Raw genomic sequence first — 21356 nt, 5'->3', positions numbered from 1 at the left:
AATACGTAAGCAGGGGAGCTACCTGAATGATTGCTTTTCCTCCCTCGGTGTCATTAATGCTTCTAAATAGTCATGGGGCTGAGTGTTAAAATCTGGAATCCTAGCTGGTAGAGGGTAACAATTGCAACTGTCGAGTGTTTCACTGACTGGTCAGCTGTGTCACCACTCGTAGCAATTCCTTAGGAAGGGGGCAGTTAAATGACAAAGGTGAAACATGACAGCCTTTGTTGTTCTTCACCGAGAAAGCTGATTTCAGTGCCAGGCATGTACACAACATGAATTTTGCTGTGTGCACAAGATGACAGACACTTGGGGGTCCTGTCTCAGCACCTAGCTACCCGACTGGAACTTTCACGGCTGTGCCATGGAACACACCCTGCTCTAGGAGATCCCCCTTGACCCAGGTGGCTCCATGCATTCAGTTCTGGAAAAGGAAATTAAGGACCTAATTCGCTTATGTTCTTTTGAAAACGTATAAGAAGCAAATTAATATGCTTAAAAGAGTATCCTGAGCCCTGTGTGGTTTTCTGTATTTGTGCTAAATGTGACAGTGAAGATAGATGAGAAAAATTCACAACAGGGAACGCGACTTGCTGATTCTCACAAGAATAAAGCTGACAGCCTCCGTTTATATCCGTTAGGCTGGGTTTCATTCCAAATCGTGTCCTTTGTCAAGTTATGTCATACACCAGAGACTTTAGTTATTGCTTTGTTATGCATTATATTAGCATTCAGAATTACATTGTTTCCACATGAGGTGTGTCATAGTTTGAGCTTCTTTGGGACTAAAGGACTGAGATCACCCCTAAGGCATGCTGTGACTGACAGAGGTTTATCCATCTACTTAGAGATGATCACGTATAAAATTTACTTAGAAAGTAAGGGCAAAAAACAGGTTGTGATGTAACAGTGTGGACTCCCCTTGTCCTCCTTTGCAGCAGAAAGCAGATGGACATTAGTCTTGGTGAGCCAGGATGGAACTCAGAGACCTCCGCTGCACTTCCCCCAAGGAGGTCACCTCCTCGCATTTCTTTCTTGCCTGGAAAATGGTCTTCTGCCTCGTGGTCAGCTGGAACCACCACTTTGGTCCCAACAGGGCAAGGTACACCCTTTTCTGATGCGTTGCTTGTAGTAGGAAGGACTGATCTTAATGTCTTTGTTCAACGAGCATCCTGCTTCGTGGAGTTTGGGCACTCGTTTCCAGCTCCCTCAGAGTAAAGTGGGAGGCAAAATAACTCCATTTAGTCCAATTTTATTCTTATACAGACAGTCTATAAAAATTGCTCATGCCTTCATTATGACCACATGTGAACATGTTTTCAAGCTGTGTTTTAAGACACACAGGAAAGTTGTGTTTAGTATCCCTAAACCACCTGCTATATAGATTCTACTGTTGTTTTCGTCCTCACCCAACATTAAAAGGTTTGTTTTAAGAATCAAGATCCCAAAGGTCTGAAGTACTTAGTCTGTTGTGCTGTTAGTCATTTGTAGCTGACTGTGTGGAATCATCATTTTCTCTAGGGTAAGGTATTTCCAAGGCTTCGAAAGCGGAACAGCAACAAATCAGTGGACCTAGAGGAAGTACCAGCTGAAGACACTTCTACAGAGTATGTGTTCAGAATTATCTATCCAGGACACAAGCATGATAACAGTAAGTGCCTTTGTTCTGCTTTGTTGAAACAAACAAACCAACCCCAAAACTAAGAAAACCTTTAAGTGACATCCTGGAAAATAACTGAAGGTAACAGACAAGACAGGTTTGGGGAGGGTGAGGAGGGGGGAGAGAATAAAAACTATCGCTATCACAAAATTTCATTGTATGATAATTGTGATCAACAGTTACAGCTTACTGTAGGTTTCCTTAATGCAGTGAAGCTTGTTATCTTGGTGGAAATGGAGTTGAGGTGGGGAATCTTATTTATATTTACTCTGTGTTTTGCAGAGGAAGTTTTCAAAATACTCCCCTGGGCTTGCAAACTGAGACTAAAAGCAAAAAGATTGCTTGAACAGCCAAGAGCAGTTTTGCTCGTGAAGTGAGGATACGTTTATTGGCCACACTGTTTGCTCATAACGTTGTTATTAGAGAAAAAATAAACACCAAAAAAACCCCCAAACCAAAACCCAAACATAAACTCAACTCTTAAAGTACCCCAAGAATTCCCTGGGCTAAGTTTTCCTGGCCTGGAAGCAAGAACTTCACAATGGATAAATAAAGGCCCTTCCAAGGAAACTAAATTAATTCCCAAGCACCAAACCACCTCATGTCATCAGTGACTACAAATTCCTTACATGCAAGAAGGCATTTGAGCTAGTTCTCAAAAAGCATGTTCGGTTTTATTCCCCTTGGCAAAGAAGCAAGAATTTCCCAGGAAGATCAGACCCTAAAGTTTACAGGGGATTTGGATTTGCTGCTCATGTTGGGACTTACTGCAGCTGGAAAAGCAGAAATCTCAACTGAGCCCTCCTTACCGCAGGGGACTGAACCACAGTGGTGGCCGTGCTTTATTAGGGCTTCTGGGTTTGCACAGGTAAGTTCACGCACACACCAGCAAAAGCATGTCCTGCCTTTGCCTGAAGCAAGGGAACTGCAGATTCTGTGGGCACATTCAGCACAGACCTGCCAGTTGAGTGCAAGACCGAGAGCTGGCTCCTGCCGCGGGCTTCCTTCGGAGGAGGCCTGTACCTTGCATGTTTGCAGTGCCAGACAGAGCTGGGGAGCAGGATGTTTGCTGTCCGGGTGCATCTGGCACAGGCTTCAGAGTGGAAGAGAGGCCACAGCATTGATTAAGGGCATGGTGAAGGAGAAGCTAGTTGGAGCCTAGAATTCCCATGGAGTTTTGCTAAAAAGCATACCCACCTGCTGCAGGCTGGCACTGGGACCTTTCTCCATTGCCATGATGTGACGTGTGCCCTGGGAACACAGCCTGTGCACAGTCAAAAGCTGGCCTGGGTTGGTGCAGCATGCTTTTTTTCTGTTAAGAAACTCATTTTTCATACTGATTTGCAGGAGCTTGTGCCCTCAAGAAGAGGGCAGGATTCAAGTCCTTTGTCTTTGCTGAACATGTCCTTTTGAGCTTTCCCGCAGAATCGAGTTCTCTCTTCTTATGCTCCTCTTTCACTATTTTCTTTGAGCAGTAACTATTAACTACCACCACTTAGCTGCCAGCCGCTCTGCCTCTGTTGACGATGATGAGGAGGAGGAAGATAAGCTACACGCAATGCTATCAATGATCTGCTCTCGGAACCTCACAGCTCCTAATAGGATGAAAGGTTTTTATCCTCCTCCCCCTGTGTCCCAGAGCTCTATTGCAGCTCGTTCCACTGATGCATACAACAGTGTTGGCATTATTACAGGGAAGAACGTTTCACACATGCCGTGAGATCTGTAGATGAAGTTGACTGTGCTAAGAGGCTGGGAGTATGCTTGCAACCTGTGGGAAGGGAAAACAACAGCATCTTCCCTCTCCTTGGAGTGTATGTGCTGCTGAACAGACAAACTTTCTCCTTCCAGAGGCTCCCTGCCCCACCTTCATAAAAGCGGGCTACTGGAGCACATTCTCACAAGAGAAGGAGGGAGCGTAACAGGTCTTTGTGTTCCCCCTCTGTGAGTTACTCACGGGCAGCGTAACGGACTGGGGAGGGCAGCCTTGCATAGGAAGGATCAGCGGGGAACCGTTACAGCAATAGTAGCGACGTGCTGGGCAGCGTCAGAAGTGGAGTGTGCCTGCAGACAGACTAGGGCAGAAGTGGAGTGAGTTACGGTGTCAGCCCAGGGAAGGTTCAAGATGCATGCTCCCATGCGCTGGATACCTCCGTAAGGTAGCAGAAGTGTGCAGAGAAGGTTGTACGGACACGCGGTACCTTTCTGTGGTCAGGTGCTTTCATTCTGCACGTGTGGGCTAGGTGGGTTTCAGATCATCTAATTGGTCATCTAATTCCTTTCCCAAAGCAATTCGTAACAGATGTGTTAAGTTGGTAGTCTCCAGAAGGGCATGTATTGGCAACCATTCAGGGTCTAGTAGTGTAGTTCTGGAGACCAAGAAGTCCGTGCTTTTCAAAGGAGGAAGCTGAATGGTGTACAAAATAACCCATTCCCAGGCCAAACCCCTCCTGCACAGCCTGGATTCTAAGGCTTCCAGTTTTTCAGAATACAGGCTGGTGCTGTCGAGGCCTCTCCACTAGTTCACATGAAATCTCTGCCCCCTCTAGGCTTAGCAGCTACTGCACAGCTTCAATACTGCCAGATTTTGGCCTTGATGCCTCTCGAGTGCATGTGCCCAATCTGGCACGCTTATGTGAGAATCAAAACAGCCTCCGCCTCTTCCCGATAGCTGGAATGTGTCAGCAAGAACAGAATCTTCTCTGTTATCAGGCCGTAATGTAGCTGTCAAAAGTCTGACATCTGCAGAGGAAGTAGGAAGGAGAGCGACTGCTTGCAGGTTTGGCTCTTGTCTGTGTTTTTCATTTGTTACGTTAGTATGAACCTGCTTTTACTGCTGTTTCTGTTTCCAAAGAAACCAGTGTTTCTTGACTCCAGACAGGACACTCGCGCCTTCAAATGGCAGAGCAGTGATTTTGGTTCCAGGTGGATGTTGGCCCTGGTCTGGTGGGACTGACTGTAGGAGACAATAATTGCCCTGTGTCTCTGTATAGTGCTTAAGTTGTGTTTAGAAGGATGTGAACATGTTTTCAAGGAGATCCTCCTCATTCCTTGTAGGCTGCCCACACACCTATCGCAAGGTAGTAGCCTCTAGAAACTGATAAAGTCCAGCCCAAGTTAATAAAGAGATCTTGGACAGTATGGATGGAAGGAAACTCCAAAAATATAGCATTCCCCTTGAAAAAGGATACTGTTTCAGGAAGTTTCTGTGTGTCTTCACTGATTGTGTCTGGATATGGGTGGTGACGGAAAGGACGAAGGTCTAACGTTGCCACACACACAGGTTTAAGAGGCTAACGCTGTGACCTAGAGCTAAGAAACACGGCTCAGCCTTTAGTCAGAGACAGGAATTTCAAGTGATCCCACTAGAACGGCTGTTGCACATCTGCTTTTGTTCAGTCAGTCCTGAAGGTGATGGTGGAGTTAGGAATGTGTCTGCTGTGTGAGCAGCGGTTCTTGCCGGGCGAGATGGGGTCGGCTGTTGTCTCTCCAGCAGCATCCCTTTAAATAATGACAACACTGTCGTAGCAGATTTGCTAGCCGTTTGCTTTTACATTTTGCAACATGCTCGACTTTTGCATGTAGCTGAAGTGACGGATAACACCACTACAATTAAATGAAAGATGCTGTTCACTCTAATTCTTCACTAATTCAGGTACCTTTCATCTGGATCTTTAGGTTCTGTGGGGTTCTTTCCTTGTTTCTCTAAAAAATAAAACAAAAAATCAAAACTGAAAAACCCACTTTTCTTGTCTGTAGAGGGGAGGCAAAAAATAATGATCTAAAAATGTCTGTCCAGTGTTTTTTATTTGAACCCAATAAGAAGCTGCAATAAATACTGGGTCATTCAGCTCCTTCCTGAAGAATTAAGGTGAAGAGCATTTTTGCATCACACTTTGTTTTGTGAAATGAAATACACGTGACTGCTTCCGCATGAGCCTGTGCTTTTCTGTTAACACATGTTTTTACTCCACTCCTTCCTCACCTATGCCCACTCTCTAATAGGCACTACTAAAATGCTTTATGCTACCTTCATCTAAAATGCATGAGATGGTTTGGAATTGCCCCTACCACCACCCAACAAACGTACGTTTTGAAAGCACGGCCCAGGGGACTGGATTTTGCTTACGAATGTTACTTTAGTGGCATACAGTATTATGGCATTTACCTTAATTTTAATCATGGGTGAGCTGAAAGGCCAGTTATTTATTATAAAACCAAAAACCCACGAGCTCAAATGCCAGCTGGGACAGTTGAAGAGCTGAAGCCAAGCCTTCGGATGGCAATGGTGATTTTTTGGGGTTGCCTTCCTGAAGCTGGTTAAGAAGGCAGATAGATTTGGTGGAGCAGGGATAACTCAAGAAGCTGCACTGTACTGTTGGATCACATTTTCCTGCAGAGTATCCTACTTTCTATAAACAGAGTGTTGACATTAGTTGGACTTGAACTGTCCTTCTGTGTTAAATATTTTAGGAATCGGTTCTGAGGGAGAAAGAAGCATCTTCTGAAAATAACTGAATCAGTTTGCCTTAATTTCGTTTTATGCTCAAACTTTCACTCTGGCTGGACTATCAGTTACATGGCTGATTCCAGGAACTATAACATGAAATTCTGAGACCTGAATTAACTAGAAGGTCAGGTTAGATGATCTCTTCTGGCCATAAATAACATTACCATAGCATTACACAAGAACCAGTTTTAGTTGTTACTGCAGCACCCATTCTCTTGAAACACAAACTGGGATGTGCATGGGCAATAGAGGGGGGAAGTGGTGAAGGGATTTGAACTTTGACCGTGCACAGCATGCAGCTGGTTTAGATGTGCTGAGAGCAGTAGTTCTGAGGTCACTAGGATGGTGCTCTCCCCTTTTTGGCATCAAGGTTCAGAGCCTGCTGAGGAGTAAAGCATGAAGCCATCAGGATGCACAGAAGGAAGAGGGAGAAATTAGAAAAAAGGTTGGCCTGCTGTTTTGCGTATTTTTTTTCCCCCTAGACACCAGCGAAATGATAGAGCTGCAAGGCTTTGGGGCAAACTTGCTTTCGTGGCAGCTGGAGCACTGCAGCCAAGGCTCCTCCTGTGTCTCCTGTTCAACAGGCAGCTCTCCCTACGATATCCCCAGCTGTTGCAACTGCATCCATGATAGGTGAGCACCTCGTGCAGGGACCTTACCTGGGAAACTTTGTACACAGGTAAAAACAGGAAAGTTTTATTGGTTGCAGCACCAGAGACTGAGAGTTACAATTCTCAAGTCATTTCTATTATAAAAAAATGGCAGTTATACAGCAAGAAACGTAGTTTATTAAAACTAACAGATTAAACTACTCTTAAGTCACATTTTCATAGAAAAACAGCATGTAGTTCTTTTGATTACTTTAATATATTTTTGCCCTGGAAGCATTTTCTTTAACAAGTCATTAACAATTACAGTGAAGGGCACCAATTAATCTGGGTTGACAAGGACTGCTACAGTGCACCTGCAGCAGTTGTAGCTAAACGTGCCAGGTGAATCTGTTCTGTCAACAATTGTCATTATTGTTGTCCTTTTGCTGAACAAGTCTTGGTGCAGAGAGAGAACTGCTGTGTGTAGGTCGTAGGGATCAGCATAACACTCCTCATCTCCGTCCCCGTGACCTGTCATGTTAACGTGTCTCCGCAGAACTCCGTTAAAGATGCTGTGTGAAAGCATGAAGAGGCAAATAGTTTCCAGAGCCTTTTATGGATGTAAGTGAAGGTTCTTATATCCAGCCCTTGTGGTATCCATATGCTTATCTTAAAAACATGCGATGTTTGTTTTAGAAAGCAGTCCAACCCTAAAGTTATGGTTGCGCGTCAGATCACCTCAGGACACGAGGGTGGACACGCCTCAAGTATCATAGCTTCACGATTGCATCACTTGTGGGTTTCACATATAGCAGTGGGAGACCTGTTGCTTAGTGAAGACAGAATGTAGTTTTACATTGCAGCGTAATATTCCACTGTAAGATTTATGCAATCTTTGGCTTTTTTGCCATTCTTCATTCTTATACAGCACAATGGAAGCTTAGTTCATATAGGATTATTAGTGGCAGCTTTAACATTTCACAGCCTCATCTGCAGAAAGGGGCTGCTGCTGTGAGGTAGGTTGCTGGTTCACAGGAGTCTACCTCCCACCCACCCACAGGGCTTGCCTACTGCCGCCATCTGTCAACAGTGCGAACGCATCTCTCTGCCCTCGTGAACCACACCATCGTCCCACCCGACAAACCGTCCAGCGCTGCGGGAGGCCTGACTAAAGAGGTCTGGAGCAAGTATCAGAAGGACAAGAAGGTAGGGAACACAATGCTTTCCTAAGTAAACTCGCTCCCGTGCACTCCTGCCTTGAGCGTGGTATCCCTTAGAACTGACCCCGGGAAGTATTAAAGGTGTTTTCTAGTCTTCGTAGGATCACTCCTCTTTCCAGTGAAAGTGAGTCTGTTCTTAAAACTCTTTTAGCTTTATATCTCTGGTAATGGCAGAGGTACCAGTTAACTGCAAAGAAACTGATCTCCTGGCTCCTCTGGTCTCTTAGAAGTTAGATTATTCTGTGGGAGGCTTGGCAACTTGTATTAGACTGGGTTTGAACTAGGGGCCTAAAGGTGTGCATCAAGTTGCAAAATTTACTTGTGCCGTCCACGCATTTCACTGTCGTTATACATGGTATGAAGTGTGTGTGAGCACGCCTGAGGACAATGAAGATGTGCTGCCTTCAATACCTCTTTCTCCTGCCTGCTGTAGAACTACAAGGAGCTGGAATTACTAAGAAGAGTTTACTACGGTGGGGTACAGCATGAGATTCGAAAGGAAGTCTGGCCGTTCTTGTTAGGTCATTATAAATTCGGCATGGCCAAAAAGGAAATGGACCAGGTAAGCGCAGCTTTCCAGGGATGGGAATTACGTTTGCAGAATAGGTTGTGTTTTCTCAATAGCGAGTGTTAGTCTTCATTGTTGCGTAATATTCCTAAGGGAAAAAGGCTACTGGAAACATGAGTGACACGCGTTAGTAGAGGGATTGTGATATGTTACCACGTCTGAAAATCACTAAAAGGGAGTTCTTCACTGAAGTCAGGAAACCTCCATTCAGCCTCTGCCTGTGACATGCGCTTGCCTTCAGCAAATCCTGTTTTCACAGATTTGTCACTTACAAAATGAGGAGACATGGATATTTGGATAGTAATTTGAGTCATCCCTCTTTTAAATGGTGTGTTGGCTGAGTTATACTTCAAAATGCTCTTTGAAATAACTACTTTATCTCCACGATACTGCAGCTGCATGTGTGGAATTCTATTGGAGCTGTGAACAGCCCAGATGTACCTTTTCAAGTGCGCTTGGAGTTACTGTCTAGAGGCTAAAAATACCCAGACGAAGGTTTGATTTGTACGTTCATTATACTTTTGCTAGAAATAAGGAGTGCCTCTGTAAAACACAAGGTGCAATTCCAGATGAGACATTATTCCTCTTAATATCTCCATGCTGCTAAAACTGATCAGTGAATAATTGCCTAGGTGATGTCACAGCCTTATTTCACAGCCTGAAACTTGGCATTAAGTATGCAGTTTCCATTAATGAAACCACAATTTGCCCATCTCTTAGTTACATTATTTTCCTTTGCTAATGTGTTTCTAGCAATACCAACTTTTGACTTTGGTGCCTCCATTTGTTGCAATTACTGGGCAGGTGCCTTGATAATAAACCAGGCTGGTAACAGAGAGAGCACAATGGCAACCAGTCGTGCCCTCTCTCAGCTACACGTACTGAACAGAAACTGGATGTGGTCCCAAGCCAGAGTGCTGAGAAAACGCAGTGATACTCCAGGTCCGTACTCCTACATGCCTTCCATCTGCCTCTGGTAGGACACACCGGCCTTGACCTGTTGCAGCGTAGCTGCTCTTCGCATGCTGCGTGGTGTTTTCCCTGTGGGGCTGAGCCAAAGCTCACGCGTTACCCTCGGTGATGTGTAACAGGCTCGGGTTCATACCATAATGCAGAGCAGATCATGCAGGGCAAGAACTGAAGTGTAGGCCCGCTGCGATGAGCAGGTTGGGAAGTGCCACCGCTTGTGTCAAGGTCTCCTGCAGTCTGGGGCTGCTGTGCAGTGGGAGCACCCCTCTGCCATCACAAACCCCGACACTGCCCTAGGCTTACGCTGTGACTGTTGAGGAAAGGGATGTTCTCCCTCGCACCGGACTATAGCAGGACACTGCCGTGTGGGTGAGGTCTGGGTCTGTGTGTTGGTAAAACATTGCTTCTAACCAACACTAAACCCAAACGTTTGCTGAAGTGCCTGGAACAGTAATGAGGTTTGCCCTGGAATATAATTAACCCATTAATCTGCTTTTCTGCTAGTGTTTTTACCAGGAAGGAAGCACTCGTGCAGTAGCTGATCCTGTCTGGATTAAATGGATAAGGAGCAGTTGATATATCAAAACATTTGGCATTTGCTAACTCCCCATTATTTTATATTCCAAGGGGTAGTTTATATATCCCTGTGAGGACCTGAAGATCAGAAGGGCAGCCTGACCTAGAGCCTTGCAATGGATAAAAATTAGCTGTCTTGGGCACTTTATAAGCAGCATTCTCCTTACTAAAAATTGCTACAACAATTTGACCTGTTTTTCCTCACGCTAATCTTTATAAACCAGTTCTGAACACAGTTGGAGAAATCCACCCCTTTAAGTGTTCAAACTGGGTCACATCCAGATTCTTCACCCTGAACCCAGTCATCTTTGTAGGTATTTAGATTTAGGCTGTAGTGTGTACATCAAGAATGTTGCGCTGAGCGGGACGTCAGCGTCAGAAGAAGACTGAGTACCTCGGAAACCACCGAGGGCAGCAAGTCCTGCTGGTTGCCTTATCTCCTGAAGGCCGGGCAAGCTGCCTCGGAAGAGAAGCACGTCCAGATACGCAGCCAGGCTGACACATTGCCACAGTCCTGCTGGAAAGTGTGTCTGTTCTACAACGGGACTTGTGCAATCACCCTTTTTGGCGTACAGCACAAGTTTTAGAAGCAGTCCTTCTAGAGCAGCGCGTGGACTGGTTCTTTAGCTCTGTCTTGGTGAAAAAAGGGACTGCCCTGCACACACTTCTGTGAACTTGGTGCAGAGCTTCAGCGGCAGTGACCTGGCTAAACTGCAGCATTTCCAGATGCAGTGTGAATTTATGACATTTCCATTTGTTGCTCCATTCACTACTCTCTTTATAAACTCAAATTGTCAAGAAATACAGGAAATTGGAGGTTTCTTGCATAGACTGCATTTTGCTGTCTCTGTTCTCCACAGGTATATAGATGAACTATCAGATTTATGATCCATGTGTAGAAATAGAAAATGTGTCTGGATCTTAAAAAAGGACCCAGATACTTAGTTTTTACAGTGGGAGATCTGGAGCCACAACTCATGGATTCTAGCCACAGCTTCACAGGCATGTATACGGGTAGAACGTAAGAGATTTGGCAAGAAGAGATAAACACTTGAGTGCATTTGTACAACAGGAATTACAGTAAATCCATAAAGATACACTGCAGAGTATAAAAGGTCTGATCTGCAGAATGCAAGCTCCTACAGGAAATTTTTTTCCCCTGAGTTTCTACGAGACTAAGACTGGGGTGCCCCCAACCTTACCCAGAATTCTAATGAGCTACTCAACACCAGCAGTAAATAACAGTAATAACCAACTCCTCAAAAAAATGTGCTGTTGGAGTCTAAAACTTAACATCAGAGTCTGTTAAATGAATGACATGAAAACAGTCATAGGGTTTGCACTTACAGGAAACTTACTGAGTCCTTAACTGAAGTCACCACGGGTGATTTATCATCTTTGCCTTCTGATGATATTTTTGCAGCCATTCATCAGTACCGGGGCACTCCCAAACATGGCTGTCCTCCAGCCTTCCTCTAACTCTTGTGTTTTAGGATTTATGCCTCGCCAGCTACCTCAAGTGACAAATGGCCTGCGGCTCCTAGCACGAGTGCTCTGGTGCTCCAGCCAGCAAAGTCCCGAGCCTGAAGCCAGCTCGCAATTGCGGGTTCTCTTCAGCTCTTGACAAGTGACAGAGAAGTAAAATTACTACTTCTTGTAATAACTGTCCCTTAATAGCTCAAAGGGGGGTTCTGTGTCTGTCTTTTGACAGAGGAAGCCAGCAGTGGCAAAAATCTGGTTTATTGCTGTGGGAACCAGCGTGGTTGGATCTGGCCACGCACGGCGCAGCCACAGACTGGGCTGTGTGAGCTGGGATTTCTGCTGCTCAGGAGGCTCTTCCAGCATCTGACTCTGCGCAGGCGGATGTCTGTAAGCCCAGAATTCACTGCAGGGCCTATGTTAGCGTTGGAATAGAGGAGCTGAGGAGGAGGTGTAATGAAATGAGGAATAATCCGGTTAGAGACAGAAATTGCTCCATCGGATTGCATCTGACTTCTTTGTGAGGTTTCACATGAAAGCTGGTGACAACTTTTGCACTTGCCCAAACAGTGCCGAAGTGCTGTTGATAGCACATGCACATGCTCATGCAAATCTTTTCCAGCATCTACAGTAATAATTTATTCCCTGCAGTAAATAAGAAGCATCTTGCTACTCCAGTCATGGCACTTTCGAGTCAGAGTGATGTGTGCTCTAGCAAGGGGCTTCAAGATCCTTCAGGCTGTTGGTTGAGACATTACGGTTGTTTTAGACATCTCCCTCCTGGCTTCCACTCATTGCTAATGCCATCTTCCAAGGAGAACCAGCATTTCAGGGCCAGTTCTGTCTGTCTGCAGGTGGATGAAGACATCGCTCTGCGGTATCAGAAGGTCATGGCTGAGTGGAAAGCCTGTGAGGTCATTGTAAAGCAGCGAGAGAAGGAATCGCATTCTGCCACGCTGGCCAAGTTTTCGTCGGGCAGCAGCATCGACAGCCATGTCCAGCGACTGATTCACAGGGATTCCACCATCAGCAACGATGTAGGTACTCCCTCCCGTTCGCCCGGATGGTGCAGGCAGCGCGGGAGGCTTGGCATTTGCAGAGGTACAGCCCAGGGAAGCAGAGACTTAGGTTAGCACAGCTCCATCGGTCTGGGGCTACTTGAATCCTCTGCAGAAACTGAAGCTGTAGTGTCTCCAGACTAGAGCTGAGAGCAGCTCTGGGTTTTGGGTAGTCTGGGGCTGTTCTTAAGCAGGACCTGCCTAAGGGACTTTAAGGTTCACCTGCCGCACATTCTCTCAGTGGAGGAATAGCTTTCTAGATCTCTTACTTGTAGGTCCTTTATTTAAATCCAGCATAGAGCAGAAGATGGCTACTATTAACAGCATATTTTTTATTCTCTGATGTCCCTGATTGACAGGTTGGGTGTGATTTTATTTTAGGAGAAGGGACCTTTGTTAGTCTAAGGTGAGATGCTAAGTGGTGTAAAGGCAGACTGACTTCATCCTCTCTGTAACTTGAATAACCAAGGAGGTTTCTTTTCACGGTATTGGACAGGAGAGCTGGTGTGTGTGTGCCAGAAGTGTCTCTGGGCATTCACTACTTATGCAGACTTCAAACAGTTAGCTAACTGATTTCGGTAAGGCAGGAGAGAAGAGAACTTGAATAGTTCAACAAAGAGTTTTTTATCAAGAGAAGAGGTAAAGTGGTTGCATGGTGAAAAGAATTTGAAGGCCAGTCTTGACTTCAAACAGCAGTAACTCAACTGGAGGCCTGAGGTGGGCTGGTCGTCTTCAAAGATACGTTGCAATGACCAGATGGTTTTGGTGCTGCAGGTGGGGAAGCTTCCCTGCTTTCCAAGGTATTTCTTATTCAAGATTATGAAAGGAGGAGACGTCATCATAGGATATGGATACGAAATGATAAATTGGTATTATTTCTAGGCTTGCAGGGAAGCTCTATTAATCAGTGATCTTATTCCCTGAAGTAATGTAGTCATTTCTCTTGTGGCTGGAGGTTTGTTTGCTACATTAATATTTCTTCCGTCTCTGTTCTGCCCTCCTTGATCTGAATCTTGTCTCCCTTGCCCACCTCCAGGTCTTTATATCTGTAGATGAAACGGACTCAGCAGAGCGGGACTCAAAAGCTCAGGACGACCCCACTTTCACCGTGGTGTCTGCTGACACGCCAGCAGCAGTAGCTGCCGTAGAGCAACAGTCCGTGGAGTTTGACTCCCCCGACTCTGGGCTGCCCTCCTCGAGGAACTACTCTGTGGCCTCGGGCATCCTGTCCAGTATCGATGACGGGCAGAGTGGCTCCTTCGAAGACGGGGCTGAAGAAGAAGCTAGCACCGACCTGGAAAGGACTGATCCAGGCATACCACGTATGCAGAAAGCCAAGTCAGTCGTTCTGCAGTCTCAGGATTCTGTATCAGAAGAGCAGCTGTGTTCCCAGGTGGATTACTTAATGGATGTCGCTTCTGTCTGCGCTGCGTCCTACACAGTAGGTCACGACGTAACTATCCTCATCTCTCTGCAGGGCGTTGCTTTCCTAGCACACACTTGTACTTTTTCAGATAGGATTTAATGAGAGGCAGTCCCAAACTAGAGCTGCAGGTGGTGGGATGGTAACCGAGGATTTTTGCATCCAAATATTTTCATCTGGATTTTTGAGCTAGATTGGAAATAAGACAGTAAGAAAAAAAAGATGGGTCTTTTTTCAAGTAGGAGGGCAAGGAAAAGGATGTGGTACAGGTCTAGCAGCTACCAATTTCGGGAGGCTGGGGCGGGTGTGGAAGACACACGACTTGAAAGATTTCAGTGTCATTTAATTCAAACTAAACCCCACATTTAACCAAACTGAACTGCAACCTAAATCTAGATTCAAGACTCCACCATCTCTGCTAGCGTTGCTGTCCACTGATTAGCAGCAGAGTTCTTGTCTCTCTCTGCTGAAGTTGTTCAACTAGAAATAACCCTTTGGGAACAGGACAGGCTCAGAACGTTTACCAGTGAAAGCGTACGCGTTTTAGCTGGGATTTTTGATGTTGACTGCGTATTTCCATGCTCTCTCATGTGCCCAAAGTGTAGCTGGACTATTTCTAGTTTGTTGATTCTCAGAGCAAGTCTGCACCAAGTCCTGGGAATGCTCTAAACTCAACAGATCTAACTAAAACTTTTCTCCTCCAGATAGAGTTATTGGACACTGTTGCCTTAAATTTGCACAGAATTGACAAAGATGTCCAGAGATGCGATCGGAATTACTGGTATTTTACTGCTGATAACCTGGAGAAGCTCCGAAATGTCATGTGCAGGTAATGCAGCTTGTAAATGGAACTACTTCTCACATTTCTGTCATAATCCATAAACTGTATAGTAATATGAAATAACAGTCTGTATAAAAATTCTCACTAATGAACTTAAACTTGCAAGAAGGAAGAAAGGTGGTAGGTTAGAGAGGATGGGTAGGGCAGGTGGCCCAAGCTTGGAATGCAAGCTTGAGATTCTTTTTCTACTTGAAGAGACCAACCCTCTTCAGTCACCTTGCAGTACTCTCTGAATGTACTGCTAGCTTTGGTTTCCTGCTCCTGAGGATAACACACCCCTGTGCTGTAAAGGTGACAGTAACTGTGAGGGGCCCAGACTGAGTGTTGAGGGTCATCTGCTCAGTAGGCAGACTACATCTTCAGTTCAAAACAGAACCAAAACAGCATCTTTGACCACTGAGACAAGCTGGAATCGTTGGAAAGCCAGCTTTCGCTTGTAAGAATGCAAATTGCCATGAGGGCTGTTAAGCGAAAACACACTCAGGAGCAGAAAGCGTCATAGACTTTAACACTCGGAAAAGACACCAAGATTCCACTTGGGGAAAAAAGAAAACCAAAGCCAGGAAAACCCAGGTACTTTTGAAAAATCTGTTTTGTTTTTTTTCCAGTGGACTGTTGAGCTTTTGTTAGCTTATTTCCCCCAAACTGTTGATGTGCAAGCCATGTGTGTAAGGTTTGGTCCTCTCTGTCCAAGCAGCAAACAGCTCAGGGCTGTGAGAAATGCTCTGGAATGTGAAATGTCAGAAGGTTCTGACAGGCGCATTCAACAGCTGCTGAAGATTTGATCTCGTGTAATCAAATTAGGCTTCAATATAATATTTAGCTTTTGAGGAACAGGAAAGGTTTGGAATTAGTTAGTTCACATGTAAGTAGGTGATTGGTCGTGTTCTTTTACCCCTTCACAACACATGAAGAGCCTGCAGCGAGAGACACCTCCCTCACATGCTGCTCTGTCCTCGTCGCGGGTTGTTCACAGAGCCTTTAGGAATTACCCTGAATAGCTGTCATTTTACGCCAGTGTGCTGGAAGATTTGAACTGCAGTTCTCTGGACTTCCAGCTTTACCTTTCACAGCACGCTAGAGCAAGACACTTCCAAAAGGAGTTGTATTTAGGTGTAAGGCAAATTTCTGAGGCCACTGTGCAGCAAGAGGATTTTTAACCCTATTCTGCCTTGTGTGGTGTTCTTTCTGCAGTTACGTGTGGGAGCACCTAGAAGTTGGTTATGTTCAAGGCATGTGCGACCTCCTGGCTCCTTTGATGGTTATACTGGACAACGGTAGGAAGGGATTTCTCTTGGAACACGTTGTCTTTAGGGAGGTGTCTCTTTAGAAACGCTGTATGCGTTAACCAGGGCTCGCTCACCAGCAGAGTCAAACCTGCAGCTAAGGAAGTGTGTTTTCTCCACGTGTGGCTGTTGTTGGACTGGCTGCCATTAGTATCTGGGGGATTCCTTGTTCACTCACTGCCTTGGAGATTAAATTTTAGTGGATTTTGAAAGCAGCTGTGTTCCTGCAGTTGCTGAATCTGAAAACTCAACTGTAAGCTGTTTTTTTGAAACACAACTAGTAAAAATGGTCCAGAGTCAGGTACTGCCTCCTGTTTCATCCAAATACTGGTGGTGGGGTTAGGGAACAGCGAAGGGGAAAACCCTGTTTTTCCCTTGTCCTGCAGTACGTTACTTTGGTTCAGGGGAGTTGCGCAGTTAGCCACATCGAGTGTTCTGCGCTGTGTCTGCAGATCAGCTGGCCTACAGCTGCTTCAGCCACCTGATGAAGAGGATGAGCCAGAACTTCCCCAACGGAGGTGCCATGGACACACACTTTGCCAACATGCGGTCCCTAATCCAAGTGAGTCTCTTAATCTTATTTGAAAGAAGATGAGGTGGTGGCAGAGGCATAGAGCTAGCTTGATGCCACGGTGAAGGGCAGAACTCCAAGGACTGGGGTTCCTGCTCGTCTGGTACTTCACAGCTCGGAGGGTAGGAATGTTTTATGCAGCCCCAATCAGACTTCCTGCTTCTCAGGGGCCAGATGTGCTGACACAATGCAGAGTGTGTGTTAGAGCAAGTCAGCTGGTCTTAACTTGGCAAACAAAACAAACCCCCCAAAGTTCTGCCTCCAGCACACCAGCTACGCAGTGTAATGACTCCCGGTTACGGCTCCGCCAGCTCCAGCTGAAGTCAGTGAGGAACAGCAGCAAGATCCAGTCTTCACTGCTCTTTGGAAGGGAAAACACTGATATTTGTGGCACAAACTTAATTCCTTACAGATTAAATAGACTGTAGCCTGCCTTGTGTTCGCACAGGATGCTTGCTGAACGGGCCTTTTGTGGACAGACCTAAGGCCACTCCAGAAAGCACCGGGCACCTGAGCAAGATTAGCATAAGGAAGGGTGAAAACCCTCAGGATAAGCCATCATTTGGTTTGACAGGTGGCATATTAAGAAGGGATGAAAACAGAGGTCAGTCAGCAGCGAAGATGGCCAGGATGACAAACGCAGGCAGCACACAAACACGTGGCTGCAGTGGTCCTGCTGGAAAAGCAGCGCTACCCTACTTTTCCAGCAGCCCTCGGCATGACATCTGTGAGGGATGGCTATACTTACACATTTAGGACGTCTGTCAGATACTGGATGAGCAGTTGTTCAGCTCCAGAGAGCTCAGGTGTTTTAGCATGGAACTTGCCACTGCTCATCAGAACTACAAACTTGGGATGAAGTCTCTCTTCCTTCTTTTCCCCGGATAGACAGATTTCAGTCTTTGCGCCCAATCTCCCGTGTTACAGTCTGAGAGCAGAGTTGGGTGGGAAAATGAAAATTTGCCACTTGCAGAAAACCAGTAGGATCTGTAACTTGCTGCTTGGACCTTTCCCACGACAGTGCAGAAGGGCTGTTGTCCCCTCATGCCTGCGCAGCAGTCACTCTTCACCAGTCAGTGTCAGGACACCCACGTCCCAGGCACTGTGCAAACACGTAGTAGAAGGATGTCTGTGCTAGGCAGCTGCTCCAACTGACTGCAGGATTGGGTGATATGGAAGCATGGAAGTCTTCACCAGGCTCCAGCACCTTTCATCCTGGCTACTTCCAGACGAGACACTGACAGCTGATGTTTTCCATTTCAGATTCTAGACTCGGAGCTTTTTGAATTGATGCACCAGAATGGAGATTACACTCACTTTTACTTCTGCTACCGCTGGTTCCTGCTTGACTTTAAAAGAGGTAATAATGTTCTGTGCCTATAGTTTAGAGTTGTGCAGCTCTGAGCAGCTCTGTGTTTGTTCTAAATGTCTGGATGGTGAGTAGCAGCTAGGCTCCAAGGGAGTTTGTAGCTAGGAAAGCCAATGCAACTCTTGGAGGTGAACTAGCCCTGGAATGTCATCAGCGCTTCGGAAGGAGTGCTGTGAATTCCTGTTAATGTGCTTGGAGCCAAGCTTCTCCGCAGTGCAAAGGCCTGTTTGCTCAAGGTGATCCCAAATGGATCACGCTCCTTTTTAAGCTTTGATACCTCCTTCCTAATCCATTTGATAACAAGGAGCAGCTCAGCAACAGCTCGAGAGCTGTTGTACTTTGCTGAGTGAGGTACTTCATATACTGTGGGAGCAGCCTGGGGTCCCTGCACAAGCACAGCCACCCCCACCCCCCTCCAACAAATGCAGTTGCTTATAACCAAGCAACCCGTCTTGCTGCCAGGCGAGTCAGTAGCTCCTTTGAGTTACAGACTGACTGCAGGACTCCTAAGACGTGCCTCTCGAACACCCTGGAACACACAGGGTGACAGAGGGAGATGATACACATCCATCGGCTATTTACTATGAGCTGTATCAGTGAGGGGGTAGGAATTGTGATTCCTAACTGAATAGTAAACCCTCTACCCACTCCTCTATGGAGAGTGGCCTGTCCCCCACACCCCAACCCCTGGACCTCACTGCCACAGCCTGGGCAGAAGCCCAGCCTATAGGGTTCAAGACAAGGAAGCGTCCACGGCTCTTCTCTGAATTGAGGCGGGTGTAATTAATTGTAGCAGAGCTTTAGTGCTGATAGGTCCAGTGCAAAGCCAAGAAGGGGGCCCTGGATACGCATGCAGGTTTGTAGCCTGTCATGTAGCCCGACCTAGAGCCAACGGGCCTGCCCGTGCTGCGGTCGCACAGTTCAGGCTTCCTCCTGGGCTGTCTGCACCTATGCTCGCTCTTCGTTTGCCTTTAAACCCGGTTCTGTTGCCCAACTTGCACAAGTGAGGGACGGGAGCAGGCTGGAGGAGAGGGGAGAGGAGAAGGAGGGGTCACCAAGTACTGTCCGTGTCTGCATAAGGCCTGTAAGACGTTAGTTAGAGAGGGGCAAATGGTCAGTTTGAATAATCAGATGCTCTTGTAATGTTTATTCCCATTCAGAATTGTTGTACGAGGATGTATTTACAGTGTGGGAAGTTATTTGGGCAGCAAAGCACATCTCTTCAGAACATTTTGTCCTTTTCATTGCCTTAGCACTTGTGGAAGTTTATCGAGAGATTATCCGTGATAACAACATGGACTTCACTGATATCATCAAGTTTTTTAACGGTAAGAGGCATTTCTAAGAGCCACTTTGATAAAAAGCAAGTAATGAGAGTTCACCCCTCCTGCCTTACGCGGCTGTCTGCGGTCGTGCAGGGTTCCTGCTGCCGTGACGAGCCCCTGGCCATTTGAAACCCTGAATCCCTTCCCCCTCCGTGCGCACGGAGAGCCCAGATCTTCACGCGCTTCCTGAAGACCGGACTTGGCACACGCAGTGTAGCTTCCTTGGTGTTAGTGGCAGTTTTTACCACAAACCCAGCTTTGCGCTGTGTTAAAACTATTTGCCGTGGTGCCTCTCTGCCCTGGCTTTATGGGGAGGGGTAAAACGTTGCCTGGTTTTCTGCACAAGTCTCCAGCAGGTTTGGAGGTCGCCCGGGTTGTTTCTGCGTAAGGGCTTGACCCTGCTGAGGCCAGAACATACCAGCAGCTGCCCAGGCAAAACATCCCAAACCTCTTCCAAGGCTTCCGTGGTGCTCCAAAGTGCTCTCCCGGAGCGAGCCAGCTTCCCGGGGGTGGAGCCAGCCAGCTCTCTTCCCACCTGCAGGGTGCAAGGTTGTCCTAAACAAAGGCTCCCTGGTAGGATAGTTTTAAGAAGTTTGGAAACAATTCTGTGTAATCACCCTAATTTACTAAACGACCAGTGCTGTGACTTTCAGTCGCCTGTTGCAGAAGCCCCAGATTTGGTTTGGCCTCAGCCACTCTTATTCCAGAGCTTCCCTCAACAAAAATAAACCACCAAAAGAGAAGAAGTCACCCCAAAGAAACCCAGACACAAAAACCCCAGCACTTGCCTAAGCTGGGTGAAGTGTTCCTTGTGGATCTGAGGATGCGGGCCTGTCCCCACTTCCCGATCGCCCTTCAGGCCACAGGGTGCGGACGTCTGTACGTGGAGCTGCCTGGGCACGTCGCTCCGTGTACAAGAAGCCCCCCTAATTGTATTTATCACCTGCATCCGGATGCTCCGGCACTCGTCCCGCCCGGAGAGGTTCCTCTTGAGCTCCTTTAGTGTTCCTTGTGGATCTGAGGATGCGGGCCTGTCCCCACTTCCCGATCGCCCTTCAGGCCACAGGGTGCGGACGTCTGTACGTGGAGCTGCCTGGGCACGTCGCTCCGTGTACAAGAAGCCCCCCTAATTGTATTTATCACCTGCATCCGGATGCTCCGGCACTCGTCCCGCCCGGAGAGGTTCCTCTTGAGCTCCTTTACGTTTCGGACGGGAGGGCTCTGCATCCGTATGCTCTGGCACTCGTCCCGCCTTGAGACGTTCCTCTTGAGCACCTTGAGCTCCTTTACATTTCGGAGATGCCGGGAGGGCTGTTGGCAGGCACGTGCGGGTACCGAGCTTCCAATCCTGCTCCGGCCTCGCAGGGCACCGGCGTGTCTGCAACAAGAGAACCCCCACCAGCCGGATTAGACCTTGAGGCAGGACCTGCAGCACTGGGGGATTCACCCCCTTGTTCTGTCTTTAATCCTACAAACCCCTGCAATGCTTTTGGGTGGCTGCTAATGTTACTAATTAATGCTCACGCTACCTTAATAGCAGTGCTGGGGCGGAGAAGTTCTGCTGCTGACAGCTCGGGACGTTTGTCTGTGTCTTTTAGAAATGGCAGAGCATCATAATGCCGAGGAAATTCTGAGGATAGCCAGAGACCTTGTCTACAAGGTGCAGACGCTGATAGAAAATAAGTGATGACGGGCGGACGGTCGCCGTGGGCCACCCCGTGAGCCGCCAGATGGAGCGTTTCTTGCGCTGCAGCTTCAGAACGGTGTTTTAATTGCATCTTCCATGTAACGTAATAAATACCGAGGAGATTTGTAACAGACTTTTAGAACCAGAACTTCTCCTTCAGCAGCTAAGGTTTGTGTTTGATAGTCCTTGTTACACTCACTTTGTACTTCGGGACAGAATCTTTT

General features: G+C 46.8%; 1 protein-coding gene across 1 annotated transcript in view; it reads left to right on the top strand.

The window, feature by feature from the left end:
- SGSM2 (small G protein signaling modulator 2) overlaps positions 1-21132 on the top strand; it is a 58860-nt gene extending 37728 nt beyond the window's left edge. The window contains exons 10-24 of the mRNA XM_010147801.1: positions 939-1102; positions 1522-1651; positions 3136-3270; positions 6653-6803; positions 7317-7381; positions 7821-7966; positions 8414-8542; positions 12427-12609; positions 13667-14071; positions 14758-14882; positions 16089-16171; positions 16633-16742; positions 18015-18111; positions 19281-19448; positions 21044-21132. Coding sequence (XP_010146103.1) covers positions 939-1102; positions 1522-1651; positions 3136-3270; positions 6653-6803; positions 7317-7381; positions 7821-7966; positions 8414-8542; positions 12427-12609; positions 13667-14071; positions 14758-14882; positions 16089-16171; positions 16633-16742; positions 18015-18111; positions 19281-19448; positions 21044-21132 — 2180 coding nt within the window. The remainder of the gene's footprint in view (positions 1-938; positions 1103-1521; positions 1652-3135; positions 3271-6652; positions 6804-7316; positions 7382-7820; positions 7967-8413; positions 8543-12426; positions 12610-13666; positions 14072-14757; positions 14883-16088; positions 16172-16632; positions 16743-18014; positions 18112-19280; positions 19449-21043) is intronic.
- The last annotated feature ends 224 nt before the right edge of the window (positions 21133-21356 follow it).

Source organism: Eurypyga helias, unplaced genomic scaffold, assembly GCF_000690775.1.
Source record: "Eurypyga helias isolate BGI_N326 unplaced genomic scaffold, ASM69077v1 scaffold26622, whole genome shotgun sequence".
Taxonomy (NCBI): Eukaryota; Metazoa; Chordata; class Aves; order Eurypygiformes; family Eurypygidae; genus Eurypyga; species Eurypyga helias.
Note: the sequence above shows the minus strand (reverse complement) of the source record. Positions and strands in the feature narration are given on the sequence as shown.